The 24,179-nt window shown below is 38.9% G+C and overlaps 2 protein-coding genes across 5 annotated transcripts; both read right to left on the reverse strand.

The window, feature by feature from the left end:
- Positions 1-4,302: 4,302 nt before the first annotated feature.
- Positions 4,303-4,980, reverse strand: LOC140184173 (uncharacterized). Its single transcript, XM_072234472.1, has one exon. The coding sequence runs from the start codon at positions 4,978-4,980 to the stop codon at positions 4,303-4,305; it is 678 nt and encodes a 225-aa protein (XP_072090573.1).
- A 5,427-nt stretch (positions 4,981-10,407) lies between these two features.
- Positions 10,408-23,773, reverse strand: LOC112796999 (RNA polymerase II C-terminal domain phosphatase-like 2). 4 transcript variants are annotated; one of them, XR_011881239.1, is made up of 16 exons: positions 23,117-23,773; positions 22,395-22,865; positions 19,909-20,119; positions 19,464-19,621; positions 18,715-18,785; positions 18,517-18,622; positions 18,305-18,385; positions 17,973-18,114; positions 17,503-17,888; positions 17,368-17,425; positions 15,670-15,800; positions 15,528-15,581; positions 14,843-14,939; positions 13,854-14,259; positions 13,387-13,463; positions 10,408-10,778 (listed from the first exon to the last, which is right to left on the reverse strand). XR_011881239.1 is itself a non-coding variant. In XM_025839712.3 (16 exons), exons 1-16 carry the CDS (start codon positions 23,387-23,389, stop codon positions 10,739-10,741), a joined length of 2,517 nt encoding a protein of 838 aa, XP_025695497.1. In that variant the 5' UTR covers positions 23,390-23,773; the 3' UTR covers positions 10,408-10,738. The 4 variants fall into 4 exon arrangements, 2 of the variants coding, with proteins under 2 accessions (XP_025695497.1, XP_025695496.1); XR_003199541.3 differs by having other exon boundaries at positions 15,670-15,803; XM_025839712.3 differs by having other exon boundaries at positions 14,099-14,259.
- Between the last annotated feature and the right edge of the window lie 406 nt (positions 23,774-24,179).

Here is a 24,179-nt window from a genome sequence, read left to right on the forward strand (position 1 = left end):
TAAAGAGCATGTCAGAGTTATCGCTCCTGACCTGGACCTTTCCCCTCTTGATCTTGATAAGATTGTTGTGAATGGGGCTATTGTTTCTCCTCCTCGACCAGAGACGGATTTTGAGCTAAAGACCCATGGACAAAGACTTATAAAGTCTCCTCCTCGTGAGGATCAATAGGAGGGATCTCAGCCGACATCTTCAGATGCTCCTACCCCTGCTGCCGAAGAGACTGCTCCGTCCTCCCCTGCCGTGGATCCGACCTCCCTTCCTACTGATGATTCTAATCCTTCCTCTAATTGATTTGAGATACTTGTGGGCCCCTTTTTTGAGAAATTTTATTTTTGTTACTTGTGATGGTGTTTCTCTGACTCTTCTGGCCTTTTGGCCGTTAAAAAATAGCATTATTTAAATTTACCCTTTTTTGGATAAGGGCTTTTTGGGTATACTTTTGCGTGTGCATGCTTTTTTCGTCATTCTTTTAGGCTTTTTATGAAAAACCTTTTATCTTGGCAGGCTATTCTTTGTCTAAGTAACTTGGTTCTTTCAAAGATTGGGGAGAGCTTCTGCCTTTGTTTTTTGATGGATTTTCTTATCTCTTTTTGTATTCCTTTTGTGTCCAACTTTTCGTTTATTGAACTTGCTTCGTAACTTAGGTTATTCATGCGATGCATTTCTATTTTCTCGGATCCTCCGACTAGGTAGTCGTTCCTGGGTCTTAGGATTCCGAGTTATCATGATCATCCGTGTAACCTCTTTACACCGACTTGTACCTCGTCGTTTTATCCTGCCGACCACTTAGGTCCGTCATGGGATTATAACAGCTAATGGAATTTTTAAAGAGATGTGAAAAAAGATCTTTATTGATGAAGGTACTTTTTAGCTACTAAGGGGTTCAAAAATTATTGCTCCTTTGTCTCCACTTTGATGCCTCATTAAAATCCCCTTCAGGAAAACCCTTCTTTTTAGAAAAAAACCATGAAGTCGGAAAAAAGAGTACACTAGGGAGTGGAGTTCGCTTTTAACTATAGTACCTTTTCATATTACAAGCATGCCACGACCTAGGTAGCTCGGTACCGCTCAAGTCAGTTACCTTGTAGTATCCCTTTCCTAAGACCTCACTAATTTTATATGGCCATTTCCAATTAGCAGTTAACATCGATGTCATTTCTGATTAAGACCAAGTCGTCTGGGGTGAAACTTCTTCGAATGACTCTTTTGTTGTATCTATTTATCATCCTTTGCTTCAATGTTGCTTCTCTTATCTGGGCTTGTTCTCGAACTTCAGGGAATAGCTCAAGCTCATCTTTGTGCCCCTGTACATTGCCAATCTCGTCATAGAAGCTCACACTTAGACTTTGCTCACTGATTTCGACTGGTATCATGGCTTCTATGCGAAAAGCAAGCCGGAAGGATGTTTCTCCCGTGGTAGACTGAGGTGTAGTCCGATATGCCCATAGTACTTGAAGGAGTTCTTCAGCCCATGCTCCTTTTGCATCGTGTAACCTTTTCTTCAACCTAGCCAATATGACTTTTTTAGCTGCCTCAACTTGCCCATTTGCTTGGGGGTGCTCTACCGAGGTGAACTGATGCTTGATCTTTATATTGGCTGCCAGGTTTCTGAAGGTGGAGTCGGTGAACTGAGTTCCATTATCAGTAGTAATGGAGTGGGGGACTCCATACCTTGTGATAATGTTCTTGTAGAGGAACTTCTAACTTTTCTAGGCGGTGATGATGGCCAATGATTCTGCTTCGATCCATTTCGTCAAGTAGTCTACTCCCCACTATTAGGTATTTTACTTGTCCAGGCGCTTGGGGAAAGGGCCCTAATAAGTCCAATCCCCATTTTGCGAAAGGCCATGGAGAAGTTATGCTAATGAACTCCTCGGGGGGAGTGACGTGGAAGTTTGCATGTATTTGGCATGGCTGACACTTCTTTACGAACTCGGTGGCATCTTTCTGCAACGTCGATCAGTAGAACCCGGCTCGTATGACTTTCCTAGCCAACGACCTTGCTCCGAGTTGATTCCCGCAGATACCATTGTAGACCTCCTCCAGTACTTTCGTTGACCTTGAGGTCGGGATGCACTTCAATAGTGGTGTGGATATTCCTCTTTTATAGAGGATATTTTTCACCAAGGTGTAGTTCTGTGCTTCCTCCAGATTTTCTTGGCCTTTTTTTCCTCTTTAGGTAGGATGTCAAATTTCATGTATTCGATTAGTGGGTTCATCCATCCGAGGTCCAATCCAGATACTTCAAGGACGCCATGTCTGATCTCTGTTTTTGTGATAGAGGGTTCTTGGAGAGTTTCTTGAATCAGGCTTTTATTATTCCCTCCTAGTTTGGTACTTGCTAGTTTGGAGAGGGCGTCTGCTCTGCTGTTGAGATCTCGAGTTATGTGTCTGACCTCGGTTTCTGCAAATCGCCTAAGATACTTTAAGGTTTTGTCAAAGTACCTCTTCATGTTAGGATCTTTAGCCTAGTACTCTCCATTGATTTGGGAGGTCACCACCTGAGAGTCGCTGAACACGATTACTTTGGTCGCGCCGACTTCCTCTGCCAGTTTTAACCCTGCAATCAAGGCTTCATATTCTGCCTGATTATTGGAGGCTGGGAATTCGAATTTGAGGGAGACCTTTATTTGAGTTCCCTCTTGGTTGACCAATATGATGCTGCAATGCTTCCAATTTTGTTGGAGGAGCCGTCCACGTACAGCTCCCATGCTGTGGAGGCTTCCTCTAGGTCTCCTGCATACTCTACTACGAAGTCGGTGAGGCATTGGGCTTTAATTGCATTTCGAATTTCATACTTTAGGTCGAACTCGGAGAGCTCTATGGCCCATTGAACCATTCTACCTGCAATATCTATTTTCTGAAGAATTTACTTCATGGGCAGGTTCATTCGAACTCTTACTGTGTGCGCTTGAAAATAAAGTCGTAGCCTTCGAGAGGCTACTATTAAGGCATAAGCAAACTTCTCAAGTTTTTTATACCTTAATTCAGGGCCTTATAGAACTTTGCTGGTGAAGTATACAGGATGCTGCCCGACCTCGTCTTTCCGTATTAGAACTGACGCTACAGCTTTTTCGGATACGGACAAATACAGGACGAGTTCTTCCCCAATTTTAAGTCCGGTCAGAATTGGAGGTTGGCTTAAAAACCTTTTGATGCATTCAGGAGTCCATTCGAAATGGCATCCTTTTCTTATTAGAGAGAAAAGTAGTAAGGATCTTAACGCTGATCCTGTCGAGAACCTAGAGAGGGCGACAAGTTGGTCATTCAATTGCTGAACCTCCCTTAAGCAAGTTGGGCTTTTCATTTCTAGGACTGCTTTGCACTTGTCGGGGTTGGCTTCAATTCCCCTTTATGTTAGCATGAACCTTAGAAATTTCCCAGCCTCTACTGCGAAGGTGCACTTTGCGGGATTCAATCTCATCCCGTGCGCCCTTATGGTGTTAAAGGCTTGCGCGAGGTCAGCGAAGAGGTCGGCTTCATCCTTGGTTTTTACTAACATGTCATCTACATATACTTCCATTAGATTCCCAAGGTGGGGGAAAAACACCTTATTCATCAACCTTTTATATGTGGCTCCTTCATTTTTTAGTCCAAAAGGCATAACCAATAGCACAATAGTTTGCTCTTGGCGTGATGAAAGATGTTTTTTCTTTATCCGGCTTGTACATCGGGATTGGTTATATCCGGAGTATGTGTCCATGAACGACAAGTATTGATATCTCGAGTTGGAGTCTACTAAGGTGTCAATATTTGGAAGTGGATATGGGTCTTTAGGACATGCCTTGTTCAAGTCGGTGTAATCGACACACATCCTGCACTTGCCATTTTGCTTCTTGACCAGCACCACATTTGCCAGCCACACCGGATATTTGACCTCTTTGATGAAGCCGGCTTCTAGGAGGGCTTGTACTTGTTCTTCCACCACTTTGGCCCGTTCAGGTCCGAGCTTCTGTCTTCTTTGCTGAACAGGTCGCGACCCGGGGTATACTGACAGTTTATGCGACATGAGTTCGGGGTCTATTCCTGGCATGTCAGAGGCTTTCCAGGCGAAGAGGTCAGAATTCTCTTGTAGGAGCCTTATAAGCTTCTGCTTCAAAACCTCTTTCAGGTTGGCTCCTATGTTGATATTTTTTCTTCCTCCTCTCCGACCTTGCACCTCTTCAGTTTTTCCCCCAGGTTGTGGTCGTAACTCTTCTTTAGCTCGGATTCCCCCAAGCTCAATTGTGTGAACCACCTTGCCTTTTCCTCTCAGGTTTAGGCTTTCATTGTAGCATTTTCTTGCCAGTTTCTGATCTCCCCTAATGGTTGCGATTCCCTCTAGCGTTGGAAATTTCATGCAAAGATGGGGGTGTGGATACCACTACTTTGAGCCAATTTAGGGTTGTTTTGCCTATTAAAGCATTATAGGCCGAACCCACATCAACGACTATGAAGTCGATACTCAGAGTCTTGGATTTCATCTCCTTTCCAAAGGTTGTGTGTAGGGGTATGAATCCTAGTGGCTTCATTGGAGTATCACCCAGCCCATATAGGGTATCAGGGTAAGCTATTAATTCCTTTTCATCCAACCCCAACTTATCAAATGCTGGTTTGAAGAGGATGTCGGCTGGGCTCCCCTGATCCACCAGGGTTCTATGCAGATGGGCATTGGCAAGGATCATAGTGATCACTACCGGATCATCATGTCCGGGAACTATACCTTGCCCATCTTCTTTAGTGAAAGAGATAGTTGGAAGGTCGGGAACTTCGCTTCCGACCTGGTAGACTTCCTTTAGATGCCTCTTGCGAGATGACTTTGTGAGGCCGCCTCCCATAAATTCTCCCGAGATCATATGTATATGTATTTCCGGGATCTGTGATGGTGGATCTCTTCGGTCTTCGTCATCTCGCTTTCTCTTACCATGATGGTCCGACCTTTCCATGAGATATTTGTTAAGCCAACCTTCTCTGGCCAGCTTTTCTATCACATTTTTCATGTCGTAACAATCATTTATTGAGTGACCATACAGTTTATTGTACTCACAGTAGTCGCTACGACTTCACCCTTTTTTGTTTTTGATGGGTCTAGGGAGAGGTAGCCTTTCAGTATGACAAATTTTCCTGTTGACATCGACTAGGGAAACTCGTAGAGGAGTATAAGAGTGATATCTCCTGGGCCTTTCAGGCCCGACTTCTTCCTTTCTCTTGGGTTCCCTCTCTTTTTCTTTTAAAGAGTGAGACTGCCCAGGTCGCCAGCTCGACTCCCTTAGCCTGGTGTTTTCTTCCATGTTGATGTACTTCTTGACTCTTTCTTGTACATCACTCAAAGAAATCGGATGCCTTTTCGATATGGGCTGGGAGAAAGGTCCTTCTCGAAGTCCATTTACTAAGCCCATGATTACTGCCTCTGTGGGCAGGTCTTGGATTTCTAAGCACGCTTTATTGAACCTTTCCATGTAGTCCTGCAAAGGTTCTCTGGCCTCCTGCTTTACTCCCAAGAGACTTGGTGCATGCTTGACTTTATCCTTTTGGATAGAGATCGCATAAGGAACTTACATGAGAGGTCGTCGAAGCTGGTGATCGACCTTGGGGGGAGGCTATCGAACCACTTCATCGCTGCTTTTGTCAAGGTCATCGAAAAGGCCTTACAGCGAGTAGCATCAGTGGCGTCGGCTAGGTACATCTGACTTTTGAAGTTGCTCAAGTGATGTTTTGGATCAGTGGTCCCGTCATATAAGTCCATATCAAGGCTTTTGAAGCTCCTTGGCACCTTCGCCCTTATTATGTCCTCACTGAAGGGATCTTCCCCTCCCAAGGGAGAGTCTTCTCGGTCGCTGTGAGAGTTCCTGCCTCGAAAAGTGGACTCTAGTCTTGAGAGCTTTTCTTCAAGCTCTTTTGTCGTTTGACCTCTCTTCTCAAGCTCCTTTCTGCTTTTCGCTGCTGCTCTAATTCTTGCTCCAGCTGTTCCAGTCATCCCTAGTGGCCATGGAACAATCCCATAAAGTCAGTTGCATGGGGTTGTCCTTCTTTGCCTGATTTGTGCCCCTCGGATGAGTTTTCCTTCGGGTCCTTGATGTGCACGCGGGAACCGTATTGGAAGAGATTCTCTCAATGAAAGTTGTGTTGCAAGTATAGCTCTACCAACAACAATTCTCACGGATCAAATTTAGAATGAAATTGGTTGTCACAAGTTCAACCCCAATGAAAATAATTGAAGTATTTAAACCTCAGGTCGTCTCACGAAGAATGGGCAAACATGTGCTTCAACATTGGTTAGAAATCCGGGGTTGTGATTCATTGACAAGAAATTAAATTGAGAATCTTAACAAAGAAGCAATTGAAAATATAAAGAACTAATCCAAACAATGAGCAAGATGTGAATGATTTAAAACTAACGAAACAATATTCAATCTAATTCTACTTTTAACTAAACAATAGCTACAATTAAGCAAGACAATTGAGAAATTAGTTTTCAAATATGAATGATAAAAGTAACTCTTGGTTAGGCATGGGAATTGGGGTCGCTATCCTTGTCTAACAACCATATTTTGATAATTATGAGGAGCCGAACTCATTAAGTCTACTTCCAAACTTGAAGTATGTCAAATGATTTGGTCAACATCAACCCATAAGGCCTCACCTCACTACTAATTAACCTAGTAGTAGGATAGTGTTAATGAGTATCAAATTGACCACTAAGGACTCTCAATTCATCAAATCTATTAGACCCAATGACTCAAGTTTACCCAATTCCCTTGGCCTAAGCCAAGAGTAAAAAGAACTACTCCATAATCAAAGTAAACAATTCATCGAACACTTGGTAAGCATTAACAAAAGACATGTTCAACTTGCAATTAAATCGAAATTAACAACTACCCACTAACAATTATCAACTTACAATAGCTCAAGCAACACAATGTAGCATAAAAATCATGAATCAAACATCAACAAGTCAAGATTCACAACATTCATGAATTGTGTATAAAGTAACAATTGACAAAATTCATAAACTAACAAAAGATATGAGAGAAAATATATTAAGAAATTCAAATTAAGCAACCAAAGGTAGCAATTAACAAAACCCAATTCAGAATTGACAAGGGAAATCAAATCAAAGCTAGATCTAGAGAAGAACAAGGGTTTCTTCCTCTAGAGAACAAAGAACCTAAGAAAACTAGAAAAATTGTGTCTTAGTGTAAAATGATTGATCCTCCCTTTCCCCCTAGCATCCTTGGATCTTTTCCATGCAGAAGCAGCCTGAATTTGGGCCCATTGAGCCTCAGAAATCGCCAGGCACGATTGCTTTTAATGAGGTCACGTGCAGCTTCCCGCGCGTGCGCGCCATGCGCGCCAATTACTTCTGAGATCCACGCTAGCGCGCCAGTTGCGCGTGCGCTCGGTAGAAATTCTTTGGCCTGCGCAGATGTGTCCATCCTTGCGCGCCGCTTCCAGCTATCCTCATCCACGCGTGCGCGTGATTTGCACGTGAGCGCCGATGCTGCAATTCCCAAAATCCAATTCTTCATGTTCCTTCCTCTAGTGCATGCTTTCCTTCTCCCTTCTAGGCCATTCCTACCATACTAATTCTGAAATCACTCAAACAAATACGTCACGACATCGAATGGCAATAAAGAGAATCAAAATATAGCAATTCTAAGGTAAAATAAGCATGTTTTCTACAATGGAGCAATATTGGGAAGTGAACACAAAACCATGCATTTCTTGTGACTAAGTGTGAGAAATATTGATAAAAACCCTCAAAATAAGCACAAGATAAACCACAAAATCGGGGTTTATCAGTCCTTCACCCCTGAGGTGCCTTCTCTGTGCTGGTTAGTCACCCCTTGGTGAGTGACTATAGCTCTGTCGTTGTTACCAGCGTCCTAATTCTCTTGCTCAGAATCAGACGTTGTGTTTTGATCCTCGTTCAAATCGTCCGTCATCATTGGTTGATCTCTCGGGTCCCCAATAATGGCGCCAATGTTACGTAGGTAACATGAGATTGGTGGATTGGGCTTTGGAGATTGGCCCAAGCGGTAAGAGGAGGTGGTCTCCGACTTGCGTGTGTGAAGGAATGGGAGGGTGGTACCTGCAAAGACACTCCGATGCCTAAATCAGTAAAGGGTTTCAGCAGATTTAGAGAGTATTGGAACCTAGAGATACCTGAGGGGTGTCAGTATATTTGTAGTGGTGAATCAATAACCACCATTGGAGTAGTTCCACCTTTTAAGGTGGATAACCGTCCCGTTATCTTAGGGAAGTTGAGATATGGTTCCTAGAAGTGGATTGAGAGATTTTAGGGACAGTTACTTATTTGAATAAGGGTTATCTGCATGCTATCCTTCGATCCCAACTTCCTTAGAGTGGAGTCTGTGTTGGATCCGACCTCTTCTAAGGAGGTCGGTAGGTAGCGGAGGCCAATCTTTGGATTGGGCCTTTTTGGTTTATTTGGACCTGGGCCCCAATGTTGGAGCAAGTATGAACAACAATATTATTGTTTATGAAGTATGTATATATAACATTAACATAGTTTTAATTAAGTATATGGCTGTTGCTAATTATAATTGGAAATTTCATTTTTTATTTATATACATATATGCATATGCATAAATTAATTTATATAACTATGAACAACATTGCTTTTATCATGATCGAGTTGTATGATGGTTTAAAGTTTGACATCTACAAGTATTTTCCAACATATTTCAAGTTGAAATAAATTGCATAATTAAATATGTCTAAAATACTGAATTTCATTTCAATTTATACTATCGACTCTAATTATTTTTTCACATTTGAAGGTTTTTTTATCTTTTATCTACCGACATAATGTGGAGCCTCATTCAAGTTAGTTGAAAGCAGATATAATACAATAGTGTTAATTGTATTTGTCGAACTTGGAAGGTTATGGAAACGTTGGTGTTTGTCATGCTACCTACATTGAGGTCCGTAGGAGCTGAAAGTAGTGGATAGATTGCGCTAAATCAGGCTGGGTTTTCTGTTTTCTGAATACAGGGGCATGGCGACTAGTAGGTTGATGGAATTTTTTTTTCAGGATAATAAGAGAAGCCGAAGGCAATGGAACACCCTTTTTATTGAGAAGAAAGAAGGTACAAGTAGGGGTGGCAAGCGGGGAAGCCCGCCCCGCCCCGCCCCGCCCCACCAGAAGCCCGCCCTTTGGCGGGCTGGCCCGCCCCGCCCCGCCTAGTGAGGCGGTCCTAGAATCCTAGCCCGCCCCGCCTAACTGCGGGCTGGCGGGCTGGCGGGCTAAGCCCGCCAAAGCTCCTCTCTTTTTTTTTTTTTACTATTAACTACTAGGTAATATATATAATTTCACAACTATATTAATAAATTTATAATTTCTAATGGCATAAAAAATTATATTTTTTATATTCACAAACATTAAAATCTTTGTAATTATAAATATCTAATAAATATAATTATAAACCAAATTTTCATTTAAAATATAAGTATAAATATTCTCTCCAAAGCAAAATAAATATAATCCAAAACATAATTATAAATATTGTCTCCAAAATAACATAAACATAATTCAAAACACTCCATTTTTATCTTCACACTCTTGTAAGTTAGGTTCGGGGAAGCTAGGTTTTGGCAAAAAAATTGCAAAAATATCCCCTCACTAATAAAAACCTTGGCCCGGCGGGGAAGCCCGCCCCGCCCCGCCAAAGCCCGCCAAAACCCGCGGTTTAAGCGGTGCGGGTTAGGCGGGCTTTTGCTATTTGGCGGTCCCAATTTTTCAGCCCAGCCCGCCTTTTTTGGCGGGTTACGCAGGCCGGCCCGGCGGGTTTAGGCCCGTTTGCCACCCCTAGGTACAAGATATAAGAGACCGAGACTTTTTTGTAAGCATAGAAGAAAAGGGCCAGGGAACAATAACAAACCTTTTATTGAGAAAAAAGGAGCCGCAGAAGAGTTTTTTTTTTTTTTTTTTAGTTAACGATGATTGCCATCTATTCAATATAACTTGCATGATACTTTAAGAAACAATATGACAAGCTCATGTTACAATAAACTTGTATCAAATCAACTTTTATATAATATAAATAGAGATGATAAAACACAAAAACTTTCATAATTTTATACACATTATTTAACAAACAAGATAGTTACTTCCATAAAGACATCTTCATGTGAAAATGATATTGTAAACCGTTAGACGGTTCAATTAATCATATTCAGTAAAACTTATGAAACCATCTAATAGTTTGCAATACAATCTTCACATAAAAATGTCTTCATAGAAATAGTCACCAACAAACAATTAGTTGATGGTTCGAAATTGACACAATTGTTACATAACCGTCTCAAGTTAGTCCAACCAAACGGGATCAACTATCTAACCAGCCACCAGCCAACAGAAATAAGGGGGCAAGCGTCAACTATATTCAAGCAACAATGCAATAGGGGGGGAATGCTAATAGATTACACATTAAATATTATTTCTTTTCTTGTGATTTATGTTCAAACTAATGAAACATTAACAATGAGGCTATACCAGGTCCTAAAAATGTGAAAAATAGTAGGGCAAAACCAAAAAAACATGCCCCTCTCTATAGTGAAAGAAATTAACAAGGAGTAGCCAAAGCATATCCAAAAACGCTATGGCAGATATTACATGAGCAAATAACATACAAGACCTTTTGTTGCCTCCAAAATGATTATATGCGGTTTCACGAGGTAAGAAGATTCTGATTAATACAATGATGGAAGTTTTTGTGTCATCTTGCAACATACTCATTCCTTCAACCGTTTATTGGGAATAGACTGGGGCAACCTGAAAGGAGAATTAACAAAACTAAGAATTGACACTAAATACACGAAGGAAAACTTAAATTTTTCTTCTGAAGGAAGACAGTGCAAAAGAATGCACATATTTACTGCAACAATGACATTAGCTTATCGCAGATCAGCAGCATATAAACATTAGATCCAACAGTAGTACCTAAACCAAGGATTCAGACAATTTGTAACCCAGGTTATTTGAAGACACACGAGTAATGCGTGAAAAAAGTAGCCAATAAAGATTAAACACCGCACAAAAGAGAGGGGGAAAAACAAACAAACAATGTCAACTTTAACCAATATGAAAAAGAGAGGGGGAAAAAAAGGAGCCCCTTTGCCTTAAGGGTGCTAGTAGCATTGGCTACCTTTGGTCGTCCAACCACCCACACTTCAAAGTTATACAAATGCACACAACCACCACGCTGGCCTCGAAGGTAGTAATTGATTCTTTGTGGGTGTGATCATGATATTTGGTTCTCAACCTTTCTGTTTCTGGTGTCCCTCCTAGTCAAGGCTGAGAAAGATAATCTGGTTTTTCTTATAAACCAATCCAAAACTGAAATGGACTAGGTCTTAAATTTGGTTACTCAAAACAAATAGTTTACCAACAAATCAGTTTTGAACAATGTAAAGTAAACTAACCAAATTTCAAACTGGTTTAGAACCATATTTGATAATTAAATTTAGTAGCAGACTAGCACTAAGGCTTGGTTTGGTAAAACTTTTCGAAGAGGTGCTTGTGCATTTTAAAAACACAAGCTCCTCATTTTGTATTTGGTAAATCAAAAAGACCATGTGCTTGTGCTTGCAGCTTTTAAAAGATCGTGATACTTTTGAAAGCAACTAAGGTGAAACTTTTCAAGATTGGCTTGTACTTTTCAAAATTTAAAAGTCTAATATAACCTCATATATTAACTAATTTTCAAATTTAACGCTTAAATTTATGTCTTTTATAGTATTTTTAAATTTTAAAAGCTATTTTACCAAACATAATTGTTGTTGCTTGTGTCTATTAAAAGTCATTTTTAATTGATTTACCAAACATAAATGCTACACTCTTTAAAAAGCTATCTTTTAAAAGCTATCTTTTCTAAGCTACTTTTAAAAAGTAAAAGCTTTACCAAACTAAGTCTAAGTGTCTATCCGTCCCTTTCTTTTATCAAATCCCAAACATTTCTTTTGTATGGTTGGTGCTCTCCTAGTCCGCAGGAATTAAGGTAGCTACATTTGTGATTTAGTTGATGGATGACACACAAGCTACTGAAGAGCGTAAAAAAATTTGGGCATTGGAGGGCATGAATGAGGTGATCATAGAATAGTTTCATGGCTGGGAAGAGCTACTCCACTTCAACTTGTGATATATTATGCATAAAAAATTTGGTTATACGTCGGGAACTGAGTTGATAATTGGTTTTTTCAACTTCAAATTTAAATAATAAGACCTGGTTCGGTTTTAAAATTTTCTAGAAATAGCTGCTTTTAGGATGCAGTTTGGTTTGATACACAACAGTGTGAGGAATGATAGCTTTTGAACACACCCCTACCCCTTAGTTGTCCTGATTATTTTCTACCTCCACTGATGAGAAAATAGGTATTTTCTACGAAGGAAGGATTCTCAACAAGAAGCTGCTGAGAATTCTCTTGGCTGTTTGGCAGGTAAAATGTTTTTCAAAGCTAATCCCTAAGTTTTCAGTATAATATTTCCTTTTGTAGTAGGAACGAAGAGGAATTTCTTGGAAGAGTTGTTACATTTAGAACATGATTGTTTCTCTTTTGATGTGAAATATAAGTGAATTTCATTCTTTTGACCTTTTGGGTGAGAAATAGCACTTGATGTTCACTAAGTGTCTATGTCCAACAACTTCAACAATATCACCCGAAGAAGTTTCTGTGATGTACACAATTTTGTTTATGGCAAAGGATTATGTTGATATTTTCCAATATGATCTTGTTCAATTTGAATAATATGTTACTTAGAAAGTAAGAATTTTCCTTTAAGACTTGACGTATATAAAGACTAATACCTCTACTCATTGTGTACATTTGACATCATATGGTATATTATTTATAGGCTATTAGTCTTTATATACGTCAAGTCTTAAAAGAAAAATTCTTACTTTCTAATAGGCTATAGAGTTGATAACCAAATAGATGTATTGCAGTGGTGATGTTCATAATGTTCACAAGAAAGTGGAATCAGATTGAATTTCATAGTTTCCATCACTTTTATCGCTACCTCAATTGCATTTGCATCCTTCAAAATCATTTCTATTTATGAATTAACCTTTCAACACAAGGAGTTTACCTTGAGCATTTTGCTGTTAGCTTAACGTTAAGTGAGCCCTACTAATTCCCTGAACTAGTCTTAAAACATCTCTAATTTGATTAAAGCTCCAAGTAAGAGCCTCAACCAAACGAAATTAGGGAATTGCACACATAACTCAAGTAAGTGCCTCAGCAGCTACACTAAGCTTTTTAGTTTGACTAGACTTGGGTAGCACTATACTCCAAGTTGGAAACAAAACTCATTTCCTTTTTACCAACAAAGAAACTCACTCAACTAAATGAATTTAGGGAATTGCACACATAACCCAAGTTACCTGGGGGAACTGGAACGCTTTTCTATTTGCACAATAGTAGCATTAAGTGTAGAGAGCTTTGTCTCAGCATCTGAGGCCTGAAAATCATAGTGAATTAATATGATAATTACACCTACATGTCAAGTTAAGCTATTCATAGATCACCAAGTAGAACAACTTTTTACTGTACCAAAGACAAAAGACCCCGGGGGAAACAAGAAAAAACCAATGACAAAAAAGAAAGTGTTTAGTCTCAGCAAAACCTTGCAGTACCAATCATTTGAGTTTACAAAGAATCCATGAATATAACCATAGAGCACTCTTAAATTAATTAAACCCAGGACACTAAATAATTTTAAAAAATTAAAAAAGAACCAGAAGGAACAACAATATAATTTAGAGGCATGAAACAGCAATATTGCTGACATGACTGATAGGGAATACTTGGATAATGGGTAATTAGCAGGGACTGACTACCAAGCCATTACCTTTTAAGTAGGAATTTAAGAGGCCCTGTCTAAGACAGCAGTAGCAGACATGAAGCCAGCTCACTCCCCATTCAGTGATTTAGCCTTCACATTGATGCTATACAATTCCATAAACTGTGTAATTCTCTATAAAATCACTAGGCATCATCTGGAGTATCTAGTCCATATACCCCTTATCCAAGCATCACCTATTTCCTTAAAACAAACAAGTCAAATCAACAATCAGACACATTAGAAATCCCCACCTCAGAAGCACTTTCTTTGGGTAAGCCATCTTTTCTTTGCTGTTCACTAGACTCCGGAGTAACCTCATCCCACAAGAAACCATTTTCTTGTCCAAGAGAAAGCTTGTCAAATTCGCAATCAACAGCTCTACATTGAGGCTCCATATGTGCTACATACTTCTCTGCAATTCCATACACCAAAAATGCATTTATTTCCTTGCTATAGCTCAAAAGCCTCAAATAGAGAACAAACACCCACAATAAAGAAAATAATTGTTAAAATCAGTTTTCACGTAATAAATAATCAACATCAACCAATACCAAGCAAAGCCAGAGAAGAAATTCCACATGCCCTCATCATTAAAATGCAAAAAGCACTTTCCTTCTCAGCCAAGTTTTGTAACTAATAAGTTCTACCTTAACTAATAAGCAAAAAGCACTTGCTGTTCACATGTATGTTAAGGTTTTTCGATAAAAAAGTTTTAGTGTTTATGTTGCACGAAATCTGTATCCACAGATATTCTTTCAATTTTATCTCACTCCAAATTATCCTGAATCCCTCAAAAGGTAAAATTCCATAAATAATCAAATAATCAACAAAAAGAACCTCCAAGACTGTTCTGCATGCATACACAGTACTGCAAGGACATAGACAAGCACACTCGTCAATAAATGTAACAACCCTTTCAAGAAATTCCTCTTCATTCTACTACCAAAGAAATATCATAATGAAAACTTAGGGATTAGCTTTGAAAAGCATTATACCTGCCAAACAGCGAAGAGCATTCTCAGCAGCTTGTTGTTGAGCATCCTTCCTTGTCCTACCCATACCAACACCTATTTTCTCACCAGTGAAGAGTACCTAAAAACCAAGGAATCATACAATTCATAACCCAGATTATTTGAAGATGCAACAGTATGAGAAAAGTAGTCAATAAAGATTAACCACCGACCAAAAGACCAAGTGACCTGGCTACTCTGCATGAGTATGGAAAAACAAGCACACATCTAAAAACAAATAAACATAGTTAACTTTAACTAATCTCTGTGTGTGTGTCTGTGAGTGGCTTTTGGGGGGGGGGGGGGGAGAGAGAGGGATTTATCTTCCTACAGTACCTCCAAAACATGCTCCTCTGTAATACATGGGAAAAAAAATTGATTATTCTATAAACATTCTAAGATACAAACTGTATCTTATTTTTAATTCTTTACTTCATTAGTATAGGAGGATTTTCAGAAGGCTACATCACTTACCATAAATCTTCAAAAATAAAAAAATAAAAAGTGTCTATGATGCCCATTAAACTTCAGAGTAACATAACAACATCTCTGCAGCTTAAGTAAATAATTAACCAATGCATGTTACATAAACATAACTTGCAAATTAAAAACAACACAAACAATCATATAATCACCAAAAGAGACATTGAGAAACAGAACTTAAGCTGACCTCCACTGAAAACTGCAAGTCTTTGCTGGTGCTTACAATAGACTTAAATTCAACCTAAGAAGAAAAAAGAAAATGATGATAGTTCACTTCAATTAAAGCAGAAGAAAAAAGATTCTCACTTACATGCAGAAACCAAATGTACCTTAGAGCAACATCGCCTGCCTATTTCTTGTAGCACTCCGATAGCAACAGAAGGTAAAATGTTTAATTTTCCAGCCTCACTCTGGATATCTTTGCCATTAGAAGATGCATGATTTGGGGATATTCCATCCTCTGCTAAAAAGCTTAGTCAATAACAAAACAAAGGAAGCAATTAAATAGACCGTAGATGAAAATAACATGCTAATGCAGCCTTTCAAAACAAGCTCCTCCCCCCCCCCCCCCCAAAAAAAAAAAAACAAAACAAAACAGAAGTACCTGAACGTATCCCTGTCTAGCCTTTCAAATTATTTAGAAAAGTAATAATTTGAAAATTCAGCTGACTGACATCAAAATCCCAAAACATTACAAACTTAAGAATAGCAAACTGTAATGATTAATAAAGATGTACTACGTAAATGCACAAACCTTCCCCAATGAATATCTATAAATGAAAATACAGATGGAACCTATGCATTATTATTTATTACATTAACATGAAGCACAGATACACCAAATAGTTCCCTGCTGGGAACATAACAAATATGACTAGGTATTTAGATAAGAAAATGATCTAAGAGAAGTTGGATAGCTTGCACTGGATCAATAATAAGAGAGGGGGTTAAAGGGTTAAGAAACCCAATTGCCAAACCCAGCTGACTATACATTGGCTTAAGAGATTACAGGTATGGCTCTGTTCACTGTCAAAGTGCATGAGTACAAAAGTAATATTGTGCTTTGCAGTAATCCCTCCGCAATATGAACCCCAGATTATCCAGGAGGTACAGACTAGAAGCCTAGTCTTCTGCAGTGGGTACCTTAAGAGAAATCCTATGCCTAACTCTTTGGGATCTCAAGCATGTCTTTAACATCCTATCTCATATAATTGGAGCAAACTCTCCCCTATTGCTATAAGATAAAAACCTTATCAGGTCATTAGCTGATACTGACCTGGGATTATCTTTCATGCACTAACCCATATTTCTCAGATAATTATAGAAGAAAGCAGGCTAATATCACAGCTTACCACACTAATCACTGGAGAGAGAGAGAGAGAGAGAGAGAGAGAGAGATCATTTACACAACAAAAAGATACCTGTCACCTGACTAAATATCTTACGTGGCTAATCTATTCTAGGGTTACAGACCAATATTTTGAAGCTCAAGAAACCATAACAGGACCCCCCATTGAAAGGTTGATTGTTAGTCAGGTGGCAACTCAGTATATGATATACAATTATATAGAAACACTTAAAATTGGAACTGAACAAACAGAATACATAGCAGAATAACAGGTTATAAAGATAGCATTTCAGGGAAGCCTGGAGATGAAACGGGTGAAATAGGTGGGGAAAATAAAAAAAGAAAAAGGAGATTGTCTGTATTAATTATTGTATAGTCAAAGGTTAATTGCAGAGAAATGCCATGGCATACAAGTTGCTTAACTAGAACATGATGCTGCTAGCCTACTTTAAATTCAGATTTCAGAACTTGATATTTTCAAGCAAAAGATACATCACTAACTACATTAGTCCAGTGTAAAACCCATGTATAATTCCCCTAGTACTGACAGACAAAATAATTCCATTAGGCATTTACACCCAAACACTTCATCATATGTGAAACGAATATCGATTAAATTTCAAAGGGATCTCACAGAAACTATCAGGATGTACTTAGAAAAATTAGTAACAAGAAATACCGGAAAGCTGGGACTTTGACAGTGCATTCTGCCTCTGCAAGTCACTCATGGAAAATGCCTGCATGTGAGCAAGCTCAAGCCTTCAAATTTTAAAATAGTCCAAAAAATACATCCAAAAGATTTTCAACTACAAACCTCCTCAGCCTTAAGTTGTGATGCTGGCGACAGTAAAGCATTGGGCGGTGAAACTACCATACTATGGGAAAATGGTTTCTGTTGAGCCTGATGCTTGTCAGATTTTACTGCATTTGGTTCCTTAAGAGATGCAAAAGGCCGGCTATTTGTATGAGGTCTGCTGCTAATATCATCATCTACCAACCAGCCTCCATGTGACTGTGTTAAAGATGGAGATGGTTGTGAGGGTAGGGGCGGAGGCGGCTTTGACATAAGCGGGGGTTCAACTGAAGTTTGACCTCTTATATCCGGACCATGCCTCATCGTTAATAGTCCTCTTTTCATGTCATGATCACGATCAAGAGAGTTGACATCATGCCTGACTGGAGGTCCAAGCAAACCAGGTTCTGAGACAAAGGTTGGGAAAGAAAAACATTAAAAGATCGCATATTTTCACGACCACAAACTAAAATTCTAGAGATGTTCCATACTCTGTGACAGAATTGGGGTTCGTGAAGATCCAGGGCCAGCGATATTTGCAATAATACCAGCAGTTGGTTGAGAAGTTTCAGGTCTGAATTCAGCATTGTTAACCATAGGTCGAGTAACTACATCAACAGAAAGCTTATCATCCTGAAAACACGGGAAATCAAAAGATGTATCATAGACATAAAAATTCTATGGTCTTCAAAATTTGTCAAATGCATAACATAAGAAATTGCCAACAATGATTTAGTATGAAGTTTCAAAACATGTATCATAGACATAGTGCAGAAACAATAAACACAATAAACACAATAAACCCAAAAACATTGGAACATACAGGTTGGCTTAACCTTCGCTCAACTTCTGCACCATTCATTCCTTCATTGATAGGGCCATTAGAATTACCATTTGGTACATCCTGCCATCCAGTGAGCTTGTTAATAGTTCAGCAACAGCAAGATAAGCATTTGAGAACAGTAAAACCATTCGTATAGCTTATTATAATTACTGAATTCAAAATCACAAATATTCCAAATTTTGATCCAATACCTCAGACATCAGGTAGTTGCTCACATCCGGGGGGTGAGGTAAACTTACAACATCGTCTTCGAAGAAGATTTCAGCGATTCTTTGTAATAAAATCTCATCAAACTCTCTGACCCCAAGTCATAAAAAAAATAAATTAAAAACATATGGGGAAGAATATTGAGTGTATAAAACAGTTGAGCAGTTGAGCATACAACTTACTTAAAAAAGCAACCTCTGACATTACATGCAACATTTCTTGCCACACATAGGACTGGAACAGCACTGGCAGTCTAATAAAGAAATACAGAAATTACTGAAATATTTAAATTCATAATAAAGATAAAGACTTATATAACAAACGTTGTTTCACCAATTTATAACTTTACTACTCTATAATTTTTTTTTTTTTGGGTGAAAGAAGAATTTCATTAAGATTAGGAGAAGGATAATAAAAGATTGGGATAAGAGTTCTCACATAAAAGGAAAAAAAAAAAACAAAGATTTATCTATAAAGCATGGCTTTCCAATCTCTAACATGTATGAGAGGGAAAGTCCCCTAGTTCCTACATGTCTAATCCTATCTCAGAACACATGCTTCCTAGAAAATCTGCCATTAAAGATGAGTGCATGACGCTCCAACCATATACTCCAAACCCCTTCTGTATAATTGTATTTAGTTATTCACTCCCACATTTTGTTTAACCCCTCATTTCCTCCTCCTCCTCCTCCACTAGGTATAGCCAAAAACAATTCATTCCTCTACCAATAACACATTTAAAATTAAAAAATAAAACAAAATAAAATAAAAGATAAATACAAGGTAGTGGATATTGCCAATCTTTTTTTTATGTTAGTCCCAATTTAATAAGATTTTGTTGTAGATGTTGTATTGGGAGTAAAATCTCCCAATTAGAAGTGGCATTATCAATTTGGGAGTGGCAAACACTCCACTCCGTAACTAACAGTACCTCGGCTTGGGGAGCATAATATGGAGTAAAGGCAGGAACCACATGAACCCTAGGCTGGTCTTTGTCTTCCCAAACTTTCGATCGATCATCAATCACCATTGCCATTTTAGGATGGCACATACCATCTTGAAAAACATTTAGTAAGGATTTTCGCGAGCCTGCAAATAAATGATTAAGAATACGAAGAACATAAAAAAAGGAACAATTAACCACCATACAAAAAAATAACTGATAAAACAAATCAAAGTGGAGAGAAAAACATGTTTTCAACTTATTGCTGTATCAAAAATAACAAGATCCCTTAGAAAAATAAATATGCTTGGAATTTTAATCATATCTCAAATTAAGTTCTACAAAATAATTTGAAAATCTTTATTATGTTTAAAGGTGACAACTGACAAGCATCAAAGGAAGTACAAAACCTCATGAATAATAGAAAGAATACCTGCTTTCACACAAATCACACGATCAAGAATTTGCTTTGAACCTATAAGATGTGCCTCTGGGTCAAGAAGCCTCCACATTTCCAAAGCATAATCCCTTTCAGCCATTGTACAAACATACACTTCAAACCTCTTGCGTCCTTTTGCAGTTAAATAGCATCTCAAATCTTCCCATGCAGGGCGCAACCTCACAAGTACACTAGTATCACGAATCTATGTGAAGAACAAAGAAGAATTAAAATTGAAACATATTAAAAGGCTTCCAAACACAAATACACCAGTTAGGTGAATCTCATTGCTGAAAAACCTCTCCTATGGACAAAATCATATGAACAAGTAATGAGTTGCAGTGTTGCACTTAGTACCATACATATTGGAGGAAGGAGAAGGAGAACTCTAAATTGATACAAAATTTATTTTTTTGAACATAATAAAAACTGGCAGTGAGTTAATTGATTCTTTGATAGCTTAAGAAACCTGACTGTACACATTCATAAATAATGCAGTCACAAAAACACAAGAACCAACATCCAAAACCGCAGGGAATAGTGATTAACAATATTAAACATCAAGTCATTAACACAGACACCACATTAAACATTCTTCATCATCCATATTTCATATTCATAACATTGTTTTGTATATATTAGCCTTAAGTATGCTGTCTTACTTTGTATTAGAATAAAAAATACAATAAAAAATTTAAAAAGTAACAATAATAATTTTTATTTAATTGAACGTATAGAAATGCATCATTATTTTGTCATATGATGGAGATGGACATGTGTCAAAATGTTAGAAACTAATAGAGTAAGCTAGAAGGGGAGCCTTGGAGCAACGGTCGAGTTGTCTTCATGTGACCTCAAAGTTACAGGTTCAAGCCGTGAAAACAGCAACTAATGTTATTATCAGGTTAGGCTGCGTACGCGACCTTTTGGGTGCAGCCCATCCCTGGCCGCACCCCGCGTTAACGCGAGATGCTTCTGCACAAGACTGCCCCTTTTTTATTTTTAATACAGGTACATATGTAACTATAACAATTAATGTAGAATCCCTAGCCTGGCTTGCTGCCCAAGCCACTGACTGCAATAAGCACAAGAGTGTGCAATGTGTCATTTAGATCATTAAGACAAGAATATTCAGAGATCTCTCACTCGGTCACTCTTCTACCTACTCTCTCTGTTCCCCTCTACATTTCTGTTTCTCTCAGATTCCTATTAGACACAGCACCCAACTAGTATGTCTGTACTTCATTAATTAAATCTTGCAGCGACCTTTATATTTCAAGCTACTTTATTTAACTCGAAGTTTCTATGTAACTCAAAGTTTCTATGCAACAAAAGCAATACAAAGCTGATTTTACTTATGCAAGCCATCGCAAGGCAAATGAAGCTGCTATCATTAATACATGTCAATAAAACATACAAGCAAAAGAAAACAAATGGTGGAGACATAAATAAGATTCTTGCTCATAATCGCCACTTAAAGTACTCATATGGAACAATCTGCCTCTACTCTCTTCTGTTATTTCATGTTCTCTGTATTTCTGATTCTCACATCTCTCCGTACCCCTCACAGTTCAGCTCCTTTTCTCAAATTATCTGAGGAAACTAAGATGCATAACTAGAACAGAAATTGAGATTTTATAGAAATAAACAAAATATAATCTCTGTATATATCAAACAGTATCAGTTACGATTTCATAAGATTGATTTTCACATTTACCTTTATTTCATTATTATTTCCTTATTTGATTAGGATTAGGATTCCCCTATTACTATAAATAGGATCAGTGTCTTACCTCTTGTAGGTTATAACACCCCAACAAAATCATATATTCACTCTTCTCTCTCCTATCTAACACCCACAATGTTAATATGGTATAAAAACCTATCCTATGGTTGTTGATGGGTCACCTACAAATATCTAGTCCTATAAAATTCATGCTCCAAATGTCCAGTCATGGGCGTGAACACATCCTGCCCAGTGCTTCGGCCATAATAGCCTTTCTAAGGCAAGGCAAGGCAAGTTTCACCCCTCGATCTAGCTTATGGGGTAGAGTCAAACATAGCCTGATCAAATATACTGACTCTAACTATAGGGGTTGTTATGTGACTCAATCACTCAAACAAACAGGATGTGAGAACACAAGCACAAAGCATGACTATCAAAATCACTGGTTCTATAAAGATTCACACAGATAACTTAACTGCTCCATCTGTCTCTATTGTCTTTTCAATAGGTTATATACATTCTTATTTCCCAATCAACTAAATTCCCAAAAATCAACAAATTATTGGTCAAACTTAACCTCCCTAAAAAAGCTTGCCAAATAATAAACCTCGAACTTAAACCCATTGGCTCAACAATTAGCACTCCCCATCCACTACTAGCTCTCAATAAAGTATAATGCAGCAAACTAAATTAACAATGACAAATAAAGGGGAAAACTTTTGCAAGTAAACAAATATATTTTTTTATATTATACCTCAGGGTTGATGCGAGTGAGGACAATATTCTTTTCTGGCAACCTCACAATTGGTCGAATACGTTTCTCATGGTTCTCAGACAAGGCAGGCACCTCCTCCATCTGCACCTTGTAAACCCTCCCATTATCCATGACAGAATCATTCTCCGCATACTGCTTCAGCAGCAGGCGGTCCTCAAGGCATCGCTTGAGCTCTGCAGACATCCCCTGAACCTTCAATGGATCTGTCTCCCGCAAGAGCCACCCACGCAGGGCGTCAATCCTGTCCTCAAACGACTTCATCGTGTTGGCAACTATAAGAGTCTCATCCAAATCAAACACGATCGCGAGGCACCTCATGTTCAGCATCCCCAAACACGCATTGTACAAACCTTTGGGGACGGCATAGCACCAGAAGCACGGGAACTTCTTCCTCTTACTTGGCATCGCCACCAGGTGAATCTCCTCCTCTCCGGCCAGCACCACCGCAGTCTGAATCCACAATCAGCACAAAAACTAAATTAATTAAATCACAAATAGCATAGCTTCAAATTGCGAAGCACCTTACAATTACGCCAAAACTCAACCTCAAAAATAGAAATCATAAGTAAACTCCCCCTAAAATAAAATCTAACTTATCGACTAATCAGAATCAGCTTTAAAATTGAAATCAAATGCGGCAATTGTCGCAGCGGCGGAGATTATAACCAAAGCATTAAATGATAGTAGTTTTTCTCTAGTACCATCAGTTCATAGAAGCAACTGGCATGAAGGTTGGTTAAGTGTGGCTGCTCCACGGGGAGTGAGGACTCAAGCTTGCATCGAACGGCGAACGCGGAAATGGTTTGGAGCACCGAAAGCGGAGGGCAACGCTCGCTCTTCGGTGACATGTGGCGGATTCGAATCTCGTCGTTTGGGAACCGGAAATTCGGGAACGTTGGAACCGAAACGACGTCGAGTTCACCCAAACGCATGTCCGCGTTATAAACCTCGGTTCTGAACCCTAAACGGCTCATTTTCCTATTCTGCTCTATGTAACTATGTTGCTGAGTTTTAATTTTTCCAGAGGCAAAAGAAACGACGACACGATGATGAAAAACGGCAACGGCGTGAGGAATACGATAATGTTCAGACAATGAGAGTGTCGTTTAGAGTTGCAGACGGCATTTTCCGGTGTCGTTTTAAGCTTCTTCTCATGTCGCCCGCTGGCGCGCACTCTCCCTCTGTCCCTCTCTTAGTCTGTTTTACAGTCTCGGAGGTCGTAGCTCCTTTTTTTCTTTCCCTTTTTTCCTCTCTCTCTCTCTCTCTCTCTCTCTCTCTCTCTCTCTCTCTCCTTATGTTTCTCGTTTGTTTTTTCTCTCTCTACCAAGCCTACGATTTTGAAAGTATGACAGCGCTTCGATATTTATAGGGGAACGGTGGGGGGTTTCAGTTGTACAGGAAACATGGGTGTTGGGTAAATTACTAGCGTGCCCCTAGCTTGTGCTCTTGGGACTTGGGAGATGCTAAGGTTACGCAGGTGGGAGGGATTACGATATTATTTTGGACACGGTGGCTTAGCATCCGCCTTTGATTAATAATATACGAGCCTATCAATGGTGCTTATGCTCAGCTCAACATGCGTGTTGTTTTGATTTTCTAATGAGAAAGTGGGTGAGTGAGCTTTTTACTCGTTGCTTAAATGATACCAAGAGAAGTCACCAAAAAAAAATGATACCAAGAGAGATGTGGTGCGTTTTAAGATAGTATGGAGATAATTTTAAAATAGAGGGTCTGATTTGTATTTTAAATATTTTAAAAATTAAA

This window comes from Arachis hypogaea, chromosome 4 (genome assembly GCF_003086295.3).
Source record: "Arachis hypogaea cultivar Tifrunner chromosome 4, arahy.Tifrunner.gnm2.J5K5, whole genome shotgun sequence".
Taxonomy (NCBI): domain Eukaryota; kingdom Viridiplantae; phylum Streptophyta; class Magnoliopsida; order Fabales; family Fabaceae; genus Arachis; species Arachis hypogaea.